General features: G+C 39.0%; 1 protein-coding gene across 2 annotated transcripts in view; it reads right to left on the reverse strand.

Annotated features, from left to right (window-relative positions):
• LOC148427745 (cadherin-4-like) overlaps positions 1-15,497 on the reverse strand; it is a 193,114-nt gene that overhangs the window by 29,073 nt on the left and 148,544 nt on the right. For both annotated transcript variants that reach the window (XM_088407251.1, XM_088407262.1), the window contains exons 6-8: positions 12,581-12,736; positions 8,600-8,744; positions 4,721-4,893 (exon numbers count right to left, since the gene is read on the reverse strand). In XM_088407251.1, the coding sequence (XP_088263377.1) occupies positions 4,721-4,893; positions 8,600-8,744; positions 12,581-12,736 (474 nt within the window). The remainder of the gene's footprint in view (positions 1-4,720; positions 4,894-8,599; positions 8,745-12,580; positions 12,737-15,497) is intronic.

Raw genomic sequence — 15,497 nt, forward strand, 5'->3', positions numbered from 1 at the left:
ACAGTGTTTCAGTTTTTGCTTCTGAAAACAAGTTGGCAAAATCTGCTTTTTTTTTGTAACTTTAACCAGCAAGCTGCCCGTTTTTCAAACTCAGAATGACAGGTTTTTCATTTGACTGCATATAGTTGTAACCTCCTAAGAATGGCGTCACACTGTCTTCTGGTAACATCCTGTTCTGAGCCGTCAGAGCCACCACCAAATTGAGTACACAGATGGACAGATGTGAAGACAACGATACATCAGATGAAGATGAATGGACAATTTTTGAAGAATAGAATTAGGAATGATAGATGCTGTTTCATTACTTGAATGACACAATATCACTTAACTGGAAGATGAAAAATGTGGCTGTTGTAGATTCGTATTTGAGCGTACTTGCGAGCGTCTGCATGTGCGGGCCCCTCCCCCTTCCGTTGCCAACCTTTCTTCTTCTATCCCTCCCTCTCCTCTGTCTTTCCTACTGTCCCACGGTGCAGCTAATGGGCTGTGGGAAGAATGGAGCCTCACAGCCAACTGTCTGGGTAATGTGTCTTGTCACTGAAATTCCAAAGTACATTTCCAGTGTCTCTCTAACCTGCTAATTACAGAGTAAATATCCCAATTAGGCCGTGACACCATATCAGGAGGGTTAGACAGCTTTCTTTGGTTCGTTTTTGATGCAAGCCAAGATGCCCAACGTTATGCGCGCACACACCCTCACTACCTCACATGCAGAAATCTACCACTCACAAACCTACACACACAAACACACATCTGCTTTGTGAGTCTTGTTTAGAGGTGGTGTGTGCTTGATTGTCCCATCAGCCAGCATACGGCATGTACACAGCACTCACGCTAATTAGACAAGGGAGTTATTATGTAGAGCTCCTCTGAACCTCTCAGCATAGCAGCAACTCTGCAGCAACCCCAGCCATCTCTAGAGGACTGTGGTCTATTACTGTCAACATACTTTTAAAGGTCCACAGCAGACCAATGGAGACCTTTAGAAGAGATTCAGCGTGGGAGTTTGGAAAGCAGAAAAAAGACATTTCAGAAGGAAAGAACACACTTGTGGGGGTAACAAACAGTTGGGGATATAGTTGAGGCACAGTGAAAGGGGATTTCCAAAAATAGAAGCCAGTGGTTTTTCTTTCTTCCTTTTTGTTTTGTTTTGTCGAGTCTAACATCTCCAACATGGAAACTGGAGAAAGGAGAAGACGAAGCGCAGAAAGTTTCACGGTTTCAAAGGGCCAAAGTGCTGACTATAACTGGACCGGGATAACACCGTGGTATGCTCTGAAGTTTATGTTTAGTGGATGGGAACTTTTTTCCCTTGGCGGTTGGTCGAACTTTTTTCTACTCGCAAAGGAAAGTGCTGGAGGAAGAACATCAGGATTGGAGTTCTTATGCTGCAAACAAATGATCGTATATAAAAAAAAACAAACAAAAAAAAACATGCATTTATACATATGCAAGCAAGGACCCACTAATATTGAAATGAATTTCATGCACATCCTGTATATGTAAAGCGAAACTCATTGAGTGGATAAGCAAGATTGCCAAACCTTGAAAGTTTGTTTAAACCTTACTTAAAGGTAAGGGGCGGCTCTCCAAACATGAAAGTGAACAACATTTCATTTTCAAATAATTAGATCAAAAACTTTTAGGAAACATTGTCCTAATCAAAAGTAAAACTTTACTGATTTGTATTGATGCTCTCAACACAAGATTTCAGAGGTTGCTGAATGCCAAAGGAATTCATGTTTTGTGTCACATCCGCGTGATTCACAATGCCCACTCATTTTTGCCTGTTTCGATCTTTCACAGGAAAGTGTCAAACAGTGAATTCTATAGATTTTATAAAAGATTAGAAAGAAAAATCAAAGCTCAAGTTGAAAGCAATAATCGGTGAAGATGTTCTCATTTACTTGTGAATTTTCAAGATACAATGGGTGCATGAATAGCAGGTGTTCACTGTACGTATTACCTACTTAATACTATGTATTTTTGGATGTTTCAGAACAAATTCAAACTTTCAAGGATTTTTGTTCATGCATTATGTTCTGTGCTTTACGTCAACTGACCCCAACCATCTCACATAGACGCTGAAAATAATATAAGACTCAACAGTCTGAAGGACGTTTCACTTTGAAAATAAAACTCGTGACATTTGTGACAAAGCTTCCATTTTGGTCATTTAATAACATGAAAAAGGTAAGCGCACTGGCATAAAAAAATACATTTAAAAATATTAGAGCGTTTCTTTGAATAGAGCAAATACCCAGAAATGAGACAATGAGCCCACAAGTTAAGTTCAAATGAATGCTGCATTGAAAAGATTTTATGAGAAAGCCTACTTAAGGCCCAGCTTTATTGTTACAGGTGATTTGCATGGACCAAAAAAAACAGGTTTGCACATAAGGCAATGAAGCCATTAAAAGTGCTTCAGTTCACTAGTACTTTGCGCATCACATAGTCTAAGCACAAAATCAAACCCTTCGTCGTTTCATCTGGTTATCCGTTTTAATCCCACATAAGCGCTGACTAGCTGTACCAACAGTGCAGCTATACAGACCAAAAGTAAAATTCAGACATTTCAGGTGAGACGTTTCACTCTGTGTCCTGCTCCCATCCTGGGGGACTCATCTTACTTTTGTGTTTTCAATACCTACAATTTACCCCATATTTACTTTGGACTATATCTCAAATCTCATCTTTTTTTCCTTCATCCTCTGGTGTGCCATTTATCGTGTTTAGATGAAGTCATTACATGGATGTTTTTTTTTGTTTTTTTTTGGTCTAGCAGACAGGTGTCAAGGGCATCCCTTCCCCACTGTTTCCACTCTATCCATGCCGCACATGCACAGGACACAAAAATGTGAGTGGCCATCTGCAGCGTGATGTGTCGTTAATTGGTCTGTCAGTAGTGACAGGTAGGGAGGAGTATTCATCCCACAGCTAAGTCACCACCACATCAAAAATACCAAAATAAACACATTTGGATCTTGTCATAACGTTTAACTCCTCCACAAGCAATGTGACCGGGAAAGACCGCTATTCATATTAGACAAACATGTGTTTCTGTGTGTATGGACAACAGTGACCTTTAGACAGATTTCGGCCTTAATTGTTACCAGTATATTTCATACACTATTTACCGGTAATACTTTTGCAGAAAACTTTGTGGGATGGTAAGTTGTACCATGGCATGGGCAAACACGATTTAAGGCACTCAACAATAAGGGAAACGCATATTTTTCAGAATACAAACATTTTCATTAATCACAAAAGTACATACATTTTGTATCTATACAAATAAAGCAAACAAAAAAAGGAAAATAGAAAAATGGTCACTGAACATAAGTGTATTGTATGGTACAGTGCTTCTCAAATGGGAGTACTAGTACCCCTGGGGGTACTTGAAGGAAATTCAGGGGGTACTCGAGATTTTAAACAAAACAAACATGCAAAAATCCTTTAAAAATCATTAATGAATTCATTAACTGTTTCATGAAAATATAAGTTCATAAAACACATTTTATGTTCAGTAGATTATTCAACTTCATTTTTGTAAAAAGACAAGATTCTCAGATCCGCCCAACTTGTCATGTGGCACCTCTCGTTACCTGGCAAGTTAATAATTGAATTTTGTGAACACATCTCTATAATGATCCCAAAAGAAGACACTTTGAGTTGAATATTTTTTTGTCAATATGATGAATATTATATGATGATTTGATGAATATTTATTATAATTATTTATTTAAGAAAAGGCCTGACACTTTATGTTGATTATTGTTTGGGGACAAATATGGATTAATAATTAAGTTAATGATTTATTTTTGTGAACAGATCTCTACTGTAACCCCAAAGCAGGAAACGTTATGGTTAATACTTTTCTGTGGACAAGTATTTCTATATATATATATATAAATATATATATATTTTTTTTAATGTATAAAGGACAGGTCAGACACTTGATATTGTTTTTTTTGTGGAAAGATATTCATTAATAATTACGTTATTTCAATTTGGCAACAGATTTCTTTTATGATTCAAAAGAAGACACTTTGGGTTGATTATTTTTTTGTGGACCAATATAAGTGACGTTTGAAAAGATTTAGTTTAATAAATCAAACATGATGCCATGTTTTAAGGCTTTTTTTTTTTTTTTTTAACCCAAAAATGCTTTGCACTGGTTAAGGGGTACTTGGATGAAAATATATTTCACAGGGGGTACATGAAGGTTGAAAATCACTGACATAGTACATAAAATGGATGTACTGTAATTCCTCTTCACCTTCATTATCATGTGAAAGCTTGTGCAAGGAAAGCTAAATCTACATTTCAATAACATCCTGATTGGTGAACAGAAAGAAAATCATGCTTTAAGTGACAGAGTACTTGTGCACCTGACTTCAGATTGGCTTTGGTCAGAATACGACCGAGTGGCCTTATTAAGCAAAACGTCCTTGCAAAAGGCACACGGTCCTTGCAAGGCACACACAGATTAAGGCAGACAATCAAGGAGCTTCTTGTTTTGAATATATGGAACGAAAATGATTCAAGATTTCGAGCAGGCAGGTTCAAAATTGTGAATAACAGAGTGCTACAAAAGAAAATATACTCAAACTAAATTTTGGAGCTACATATTTGTGAAAATACATCATCATCATCAAAAATTAAATGTTGAAAACAAGATTGACTGACTCAATTTCAGTTTTTCTGATCGAACACCTACCTCTCGATCGAGACCAGGCGCCACAGTCACGATATCCCCCGTCTCACTATTGATGGTGAACATGTTTGGGATGGGACTGTGTGGTGTCTGAGATAATATTCGATAGCGCACCATTCCGTTGGCCGTTGTGTTGTCATCAGCATCAAAGGCAGACAGGTGCATCACATACGTTCCTGAAGAAAACAAATATTTACCGATGTGAACAACAACACGTTATTTGAAATAAAATAACCTATCTTTTGGGTTTAATTCCCTTAATTTTCAGTCGCATTCCTGATCCTAACGCAGATGATTTCCAAAATGTGGCTTTTCATTTTTTTGCCTTTGCTTTTTACATACATAAGACAACATTGTCAAAACGATCATCACCCACATAGAATTGTTAGTATTCAAGGTTCAAGAGTTTTTATGTCATACGCATAAGACTACACAATTAAATACTTATTCTGTTTGAGCGGACGTACATTCCACACAATTGAGCAAATAATAGAGTAGGCAAAAAAAAAAAACAGGCAATGATAATTCTGAACATATTATGGAGTACTTTGTAGATGGAGTGGAAGAAATCATATATATAAGAGGATGACAGGTAAATATTACGGAGTTAGCAGCTTTCCTGCACTGTTCATGTGTACATGCGGTAAAGCGACTGGTGATGAGACATATTCGTGCGTGAGGGATTTTTTCAGAATCCTGATGGACTGTGCGTAGAAGCTGTTTGCCAGCATCGCAGTCCTGGCCGTCAGGCTCCTGCAGCGTCTGCCTGATGGCAGCAACAATTTGTGTTGTGGGTGAGTATTGTCCCGCATGAGGTTGACTAGAGGTTGACTGAGAAAGCCTAGAATTGAGAATTTGCGTTATGAGAGTAATACGTGGCTGTTACAACAAAAGGATATTTTGCCTGAGAGGAGTAATCAAGCGCTTCATCTTGAGCGCTGATATTTTGACACGTTTGCAGTGTATTTAGCTGCGTAAATTACTACACTATGTGACTACAAATTATTGGGACATTACACTGCGTACCATAATTTGGGGTAACAATAATGCCTCCCAGAATATTCGGCTGAGGAAAAATGAGCCAGTGTGTTTCTGGAAATTCCCATATAGATGGGGCACCTGGTTATAAGGAACACTGAAGTACAGTACACAGCACAATACTGCCCATTAATAGACAACCGGCACAGTAAATAAGGCGGGCTTTATTAAATTCTTGATATTATCCTTTAAGATTGGATTTTTGCTGATATGTGATCACAGATGTAAATTCCTGTTTTTTTATGACCATAATGTGAAGGTAAAAAGGAAGGAATAATTAAGATGAAAACCTGAAAGCTGACCTCCATACATAATACTGCACCTGGTACAGTCAAATTTTGAGAAAATGAAAGGTATTTAAGTATGAGCTATAGACCAAAATATATGGTGCGTTGCATCAAATCTCCAGAAACAGCTTTTGAATGTTACATTCATTCGTAGATGAAACACTGTCATCAAAGTAATGCCTCGAGGGTGAAAATCTACTCAAGGGAATGAACAAGTGTAGTATGACCCCCGGTAGAGGGTGAAAATTTCTCCAGGTCTGTATGATTCACTTTTAGATGTTATGGTAAATGTACTTAGACTTACATTGTGCTTTTCCAGCTTGGGTATTCCAAGCGCTTGAACAACAGAATTAAAACGATAATGAGGACACATTTAAATATCACTAAGCTTCTGCCTAAGGCCCTAGATACACTAATCCAACATCGGAAATTGTGAAAGCCTGGGCGTCGGTCCACATCGCTCGATTGGTTAAAACAAAACAAAAAAAAAAACAGTCATTATGTTGGAGGTGTGATTACGGCTTGTCAAATTGCGTTGACATTTGATCACTATGATTGGCTGTTAGCTAATGAATCAGCACACGGGGCAAATAAAGAAAGTGACAACACAGATAAACAGCAAGCCAAAGAATGCCTTGACAATTTTGTTCAATTTGCACATCCGCACATGTCTTGATGCACTATGTCGGAAGGGTGAAATGACTTTGCCGCTGTGATGCATGAGAGGCTGGAATTGTATGATATTATCATAAGTGCACATTGACAAACTGAACTATTGGAATTATTGGAAAACAAAGGCAACTGGACACACCAGGTAGGATTTATGTTAGCACTGCACAATTTTGTCAAGAGCGTGAAGGTATGCGTCGTGAGGACGTTCCTGAGTGAAAAACATAGAGGTGTGTTTACATTTTTATATCCTGCCCCTCCAAGTGCTATCTGGTTGGCTTTTTCAAACTAAATGAAATAGCTTAACTTAAAAATATTGAAATAAACCACAGTCAGTATTCAGGCTTCAATCAATTTAAACCTAGTCAATTGGTGCAACATCAACTGGTTATTTTTAAATTGATTTGAAGCCTGAATATTAGCTGTAATGGGTTACCTCATTATTTTTAAGTTATGCTGATGTTTTCTTTTTGAAGTGTGTAGTAATATTACTTGCACTTGTCCTGTGTGCGCACAAGGTACTTAATTAGCGTTGCAGAGGTATATTTCTGTCATATTACCAACACCACAGACAATTGGCTTCGGTCACTTTTGGCTCATTGGTGTATTTATGCCTTAAATTTTAGTCAGCCCCAATATTGACTAGTAAATGAACAGTAGTTACTTTCACCTAAAATGAGTCAAACACATTTCGTGGAAAAAAAACAAACCCATTTAGAATTCACTACAAGTCCAAAATATTGTAATTGTGAAAGATTACTCCCGGCCACGCAATCTCCATCTCTGCCTGCATCTCCCACTCTCAGTTCTAATTGTCGGTGATAGTGATATGACAGTAGTGACGTCCCCTGTCCAAGGATAATTGCAACCACATCTCCTATTTCAAACTTCATTACATTTGAAAGCAACGCTTTGTAAATGACGGGGCCAGGGGGAGTTCTCCTTGCCTCGCAGCAAGAAGTAAGTATTGAGTGAGGGATGAGGAAAAAAAAAAACCTGTATGGGCCCCTGTTCAATTTGGTTTGAAGTGGAGGGACAATCAGTCCTTCACCCTACATTTTTTCTTGCAGAGATAAAGCAATAGATGGAAGGGAGATGAAAAATGTGTCACACATCATCGAGGTAATTACATTAAGCCGCACTCTTAAGGGGTTTAACGCAAGCCCTTTGTACGGGCGTCCTAAGCCGTGCCTGACAGGATTAAGTCCCTGTAATGACTCTTTAATTTGCAAACTAATTCAAGTCTGTAATTGGCCTTCCACCGAAACCAGTGGAGCACAAAAAAATCTAAAAGTCTCTGTTTTATGATTATTGTTTAGCTGAATGGCACACACACACACACACACACACGCACACACACGCACACACACACGCACACACACACACCCTCCACATAGACTTGCCTGCTGCAGCAGGGACAAAACCAAAAGGGAGAGAGGAAGACAGCAATCAAGCCTGGCAAAATAGCAAAGTGTCTCTCCATTACATATGTGTATTACTTGTCCTCATTAAGATCACAGTTGAACTGGTGCGTATCCCGGCTGACTTTGATAGCACATTCAGTATAGGCAAACAATATAAGAGTTTTCAGTGTGTTAATGTTTTGGGAATATTACAGTGAGGGAGACAAAAAAAAAAAAAAAACCCTCTTGCACGGTGAGAGCATTCACACAGAAAGGTCTTACATGAAATTCAAACAATACTGACTACAGGACGGATGTGATTGCCACATTCACCGCCATGCTGCCTACTGACCGGACAGTTCAAATGTTGATTGAAATGTATAAAACAACAATGGGCATAGTGCAAGGAAATGAAACAGAAAGTGCACTTTTCAACAGACATAAGAACAGGAACAAAAAGAAATGAAGTGATGCCACACTTGCACCTGGTTTTGAGCCCTCATCAACTGAGCCATTGTAGACTTGATTCTTGAACTCCGGTCTGTTGTCGTTCATGTCGATAACAAAGATGTACAGATCAATGGGGTTCTCCACTTTGTTTCCATTCATGTCCACAGCGTGTGCGCGGAGCTAGAAGACAAAATTTCCATCATGGCCTATGATTGATCATGCAGGAGCTGCTTGTGCTAGTTATTTAGGGTAGCATTGTGAGTTTAAATGACCACATGGTATTTTTTATTGTGTTTTTATTGTGTTTATGGTATTTTTAAGCTTTCCATGAGTAAATATATGCATATGCATACCTTTGGCGCATTGGAAACTCAATTTCTTATGAAATTAGGCGGCAGGATGTCTAACCGGGAAATTCTTCCCTGAAACCCCGCCTCTGCCCGTACGGCTGCTGCACCCCCCTCATGACGTCAAGCTAAATAAGACGGCCGCAATCAAATAACAACAACAAAAAAGCTCATGTTGTAACGCAGTAATGGGAGTCAGAGGCGGACGGGATTAAAAGGCCAAACACAGGCACATTACTGACATTGAAATGACCTGGAGTTGCAAACAAAGTGAAAGCGAGTCAAGAAAGCACACGCAGTAACACCCGTTCCTACATTGTAGACTGTCTGGCTGTCTACCCTCAAGAACACATACGACCGCGCATCCTCAAACACACATCTTGCCACTTTTTCAGTCAAAGTTTGTAACAAAAAAAAAATCAAACATTGCTGTTTACATGGCCATGTCAATGTAAAATATTTTCATCCCAACCCCGAAATGAAAATGAAAATCAAAACGTGAACGTCTCCTCAGATAAGGTGGGCGTGTATTTACTCTTGCGCGCGGCAGTATAGTGGCGGTGGAGAAGCACAACAAGGCAGTGCACTAATCATAATGCCTCTCGCAGTTATGGTTATCTGTTCGGATGGAGTGGTGCTAAGAGTGCACTATGAGCAAAGAGAGCAGAAGAAGAAAGGGATTTTTTGAAATGCAAAGTGAAGGAAAATAACAAAACAATTAACATTGTAACATGGTTAATAGATTCAAAAATTTGAATTTCCATGATAAAGGCCCTTTAAAAAAGTTTCCTAACTTGCCTTTGCATGTCAAGAAATGTTCTCTAATACTGTCCGGACTGTTCTGTGATCCAATTCTGAAATACCGCTTGTTCAATGTGGATCTACAGAATAATACATTTGTCATTAAAAGTGAGTCAATTTAAGGATAGAAAAACAAACCTTACTCCGTTAAAAAGATTTTAAACACAAAACAGAATACTTTGGACAGCGTGAGGTCACATGAAATATTACCTTTTAATACCTTGCAGGGAAATGTATGATAACGCCTTGTCTTGTGACTTCATATCTAAAAGTTGTTTGTTATCGCAGTAAGAAGAATAACAGGAGACAATTTCCTCTATTGGAAGCTGCTTTACAGGTCAATTTTAAGTCTGAGTCAGGATCACATTTAAGGCTAACAGAGCTTGCATCTCAGAATAACAAACACAGTTGGCTCCTCACAAATTCCTCCAAGCTGTGCTCGGATCAGTGGACCAGGACTATGCCAGTGATCAAAACACGGTATGTTTTTCTGGACACTTTTGCCTTCTATAGGAACAAAAGTTGTTAAGATACAAAACACGTTGAGGATAAAAATGTGAGACGATAACAGAAAAATCAGGAGAACATTGATATTGGAGAATAACGGACTGAAAAGCTTTTGCTCTTTACTATAGCTGTTCCCAGTTGCCTGCACCTTTCCTGAGATTGTTTATATCTCTGGGCATGACTTATTCAGTGATATGCTGGGAGCAATGTTGAGTTGATATCGTATTTCATTGTTTTGTTTTTTTTGTTTTAATGATGCTGCTGTACAAAACAAAACAAACAAAAAAACAGGCTTATCTTTACTTTAAAAATTAGTACTGAGCAAACAGAAAGTGCAGCATATGGGGGCTCTCACTCATATGAAGAAAGGTGTATTTGTCAAACGGAGAGGAAAAGTAGGGCGATTAAAGCTACAACGGTGGCAAAGGCTTGGGGGAAGAAGGAATAAATCGGTGAAATCACATTTAATTGCTCTGTCATGTATGGAGAATTGAGGTACTCTTTCATCTGAGCTTGGTTGATGGCAAAAAATCTTCTTGGCTACTACGAGGACTTGAGAGTCAGATAAGTGAAATGGCCTGCAGGCTCATTGCAGCAGGAAATAGAATAAGGAACATCGTTTTCAGGGTGCTCCTTCCATGAGAAGTGAAGATCCTCTCCACTCGAGCCTCGCCTCTCCTCCTCACCATTTGCTTCCACCTTCACTGAAATTGCATCTCCAGGTCTTCTTGAGGTTAATTTAACTTTACTTTCTTCACCACATTGTCTGATCTGTCCTGCACCCAATATCGGCGCAGTGCCATCCCATCTCGGCGGCTGAGAACCAGGTCCTTTATCTCTGCCCACTCTTTTCCCAACACCCCCCTCGCAGGAGCAATCCTTATTCAATAGCAGCGACTCGGAGATTAGAAGTATGTTGAAAAAAGGCAATACTATATGTCTGGAGTCACATTATAGCTACAGTATTAGCATGAATCAAACAAGTAGGGAAATTATAGTGGCCTTTTTTTTCTTTTTCTTTTTTATCTACTGGTCATTTTAAATACATGTGCAGCTCTGACAGCAGGTCGCGTGAGACACAGGCCTCATGAGAAATACACACAGATCTATCGTGTATCTCTATGCAATCGTATTTCACAACCCTTTTCTCAGTAACCGGTAGGGAGTTGAACTTAGCAGCTGTTTGAGAGTCTCTGCCTCAGCAAATGCGCTCATTGATTGGATCTTCTTTTGGGAATAAGGCTGCTCATCTCAAATTAAATAGGTCAGGGCTGCTTGGTTAACGAGTCTATGATTTGGATTTGATTTACATATAAGAGACACAAATACAGGATAGAGGAAGAACAGTAGGAGCGAAACGACAAAAGGTAGGAATGCTCACTTTCATACCAGGCAAAAACATGCGCAATTGTGGTTAACATTGGTTATTTGTAATATAGATCACAATTCTGGGGACACCTCATTCAATGCATTTTCTGTATTTTCATGACTATTTCTGAAGGCATCAAATTATGAATGAACAAATGGAGTTATGCAAGTAACAAAAAAAAGATGAATAAGCTGCTAACATGTTTTATATTCTAGTTCACTCAAAACAGCCACCGTTGGCTCTGATTACCGCATTGCACACTCTTGGAATTCTCTCGACCTTAAAGAGCTAGTATCAGGGTTAATTAGTGGAATTTATTGCTTTATCGATGGGGTTAGAACCATCAATTGTGTTGTGCAAATGTCAGCGATTAATACACAGCCGAGAACCCAGTTTATAATATAGAAAGAACCAATCGGATAACATGTAAAGAACAATGAATATCTGTCATTACTTTATGAAATGAAGGTCAATCTGTCCGTAAAAGTTCAAAAACTTTGAATGTGTCCCCAAGTGAAGGTTAAACACAGACCTAAAGCAAGGGTGTTCAAGCAATAATGCTATGACATTGCTAACAGTTATTTGTCTTGTTTACATTCTGAGCAATTTTTCAGTGTAAAACAGCAAACTATATTTTCTTGTCAATAATAACAATAATAATAACAATAATGAAGATATAATCTAATGCGGTGCTTCCCATTTAGGGGGGTGTACATAGATTGAAGGGCAGGGCCAGAAATTTTCTATCGGGCGACCAAACTGTCACAATACCACAGTTAGGAGTGGCCATAGGTTGCATGGGCAGTTGGGGTTTTGCAAAATGACAACGGTTTTACTTATGACACAAACTTAAATATGCAAATAGCAGAAAAATCCCAAATAACAAAATTTTGCTAGCAAACGTCTTCATAGCTCTGGCCGCGTGGCGTGTGGAGATCAAAGGATCGATAGTTCGAGAGTGCATGCGCATGTGTACATTAATGTAGACTCACATGGTAGGATGACCTATGTTCTCTATCCAGAGGTTTGGTGACAAACATCTTTCCAAGCACAGGGTCGATGTTGAAAACCTCATTAGGTGGCTGATCTGCTCCCACCCCAGTGATGCTGTATCGGATGGATATATCCTGATCCTGGTCCGAACGAATCTGTGGCACCACAAGCAAATGGAATACTACACAATTAATAACATTTCTACAGAAAATAACACCCTTAGCACTTCTTTTAGTGCTGCATGCACAAAACTGATGTGTTTATTATTCAAAGGCAAGCTTGTGATCTCCTGCCTGCAAGTTTAATAATTCTGTCCTTGCACTGTGATCTTGGCAACCTGATATTGCATATTATTCACAGGAAGTGCTCGCAAAAAAAGTCACAGAGGGCACACACTGTAATGTTGACGCGCACACACATTTATCACCGACTGGCATTTGAAGTTATCGTATGCTCAAGGACTCCGTTAGTGCTGCCGCAGGGACCATCCTATTTGCAGCTCAAAATTTAATTCAATACTTTGAGGAGAAAAAGAAGAAATCAACATATATTTACTGTTTGATTTAATTTAAAACCAAGTCAGGAATGCAAAACGGTGGTGAGTAAAAATGATGTCTACCAAAGGAAATGGAATAGAGATTAAAAACAAAACACATTTTTTAGATACGCAGTATGATTGGAGAAGTTACATGCGCGTTAATGCTGTGTCAAGAGCGAAGGCAGGATGGTGTATAACAAATAATAATAACATAAGAAGGTTTTTGTCATTTAACTGTCAAAGGATTATCTAGACGACTGACCTGCATGATTTTTCACCAAGTTTTTACACTGGATTCCTTTCCTGACAAGCAAATCAATGTTATCGTTGCTTGAGACCATGCTCCCCCCCAAAAAAAATCTCAGTTCACAAGCTGTTTGTGTTCTAACTAGTATTACATTCCCTTGATTTGCTGGTAGTTACCATCTCAGTGAGTATCTCCAACTCCGGAGAACAGGGGCAACTGACCACAGCATTTGGCTGGTTGAGCTCCTAAATTGCCTCTCTTGTTTGTTGTCATCAAAGGTGGGGAAGTATAAACCAAATACTGTAGATGGGAAACTGCCATTTCACATATAAACGTGGGTCTATTTGTCTTGTGTGGCTAAGTAGCAGTAAACACGTTACACTGTTACTACCTTTCTTTGTTTTGCTTCAACTTACGTATTTTAAGCTTCAAAGAACTATGATGCAAAATAAATGTTTAAATCAATAACGCATACTTCAGTGTTATCTTTCATCACTAGAGGCACCAATTTAGCCTCTCTTCTGACATACCAGGATAGGTGTGCCGCTGCCCAAAAGGAACCATTTCAACTAATAAGGCCATTGGAAGGATGTTTCATTCGAGACAGTTGTCATCCTTCCTCTCCTCAGTGGTGCAAAAAAAAAAAAAAAAAACTGTCACCATCACAGGCACTGCCTGTCACCTTCTCTTCGCTAGCCTCAACAGGAAAACGTGTTGAGTCTCTGATCAAACAAAGGTTGAGCATCAGCTCCAACCTGAAAAAGACGATTTTTGAGGCTGTCACTATATTATGTCAGTGCTAATTGTGCAAGTGTGTACAGTAAGGAAATCATTTTGGGGAGGATTACAGCACCCTCGATAATGTTTGAAACAATGTTCCAAAAATGATCAGTTCCTCTCTGAAATGTGAACCTTCATCAGTTCCTGTCAACGGATAGCTGGGCAGATGTTTCATTCATCCACAAGGGTAATTCACTTCACAGGAGACAAAAGACAGGCTAGATTGGAATCTCCAGTTTGAGATCGTCTCCCATTTGAAGATAAAAGCAATTATTACACTTCCTTGCATTTATATCCTTCTGGCTCTACTCCCCGTGCCTTGTCTCGACATTTCCCTCCCGCCCTCAAATCCAACTCTAGTCTGGCTCAGTGTTCCTCCGCCCATTTCGTCTGATCTCTCGCCTATGCTATCACTTTCACTTTCGTTGCTTCAGGTCTCTGCGAGGACAGACAACATGAATGAAAAATAAAATGACTCCACTTCATTGGATTTGGCAATGCCAAATAAATCCTCCCCAGATGGAAAGTGATCGCAATTTTCTCAATTCCATTGGGAGTTTTCCAGTTCCATTAATTTTACTCCTGTTTTCAAGCGGTTCTATTTGGGGTTGGTATTGACACACTCATCACACTCAGTCCTAGCTCTCACATGATGACATGGATGCTTATCTGGATATGTTTGAATGCAGTGTTGTTAGATTTAAGCAGAAGTGGGCAGTCTTGTCTGGACTGACCAAGGTTTTTGGCCACCAATTTTGCAGATGAATGAGGAGAAACCTAATGAAAAGACAAATTAAGAAATTACAGACTGTGGGTTTTCCTCAGTCGTTGTCATTTTCAGAGGTGGGACTGACTGACTGTCTCTTTGATCCGTCCCTGACAAATGCCTGTTTTTCAGCTGTATGACAAGAAAGCTGAAAATAGGTGAACTAAGGCTGACTAGCATCCTAAAATAAAGGCAAACTCAGACTCACCAGTATTTACAGATATAATTTTAAAAGTATTCTGACAGAACACATAGCTTAGCTCTTCTTTATTGGGCAGTTCTAAATCTAGGGGGGGATTTATTGATTACCATAGATAGACATTTTTTTTCAGCAAATGCTGAAAGACAGACCTCTCACAGTTCTAAAACTCGTCCGGTGAATTATACTACAAAAGGAACAAACAGATGAACATTTTGCCCCAATTAAGACTTTCCTTTTATTAACCTGTTAAATGTTGTCATGTAAAAGCTTTTGGGTTATGTCCTTTGAATAGGGCTTTAGTTTGTGTTCTGTACATGCTCTATCCACAAGGAATCATATCCTTTTTGGTACAGAATTATATACAGTACAGTATTATATGTGCC

Source organism: Hippichthys cyanospilos, chromosome 2, assembly GCF_059441005.1.
Source record: "Hippichthys cyanospilos isolate Australia breed blue-spotted pipefish chromosome 2, RoL_Hcya_1.0, whole genome shotgun sequence".
NCBI classification, from domain to species: Eukaryota; Metazoa; Chordata; class Actinopteri; order Syngnathiformes; family Syngnathidae; genus Hippichthys; species Hippichthys cyanospilos.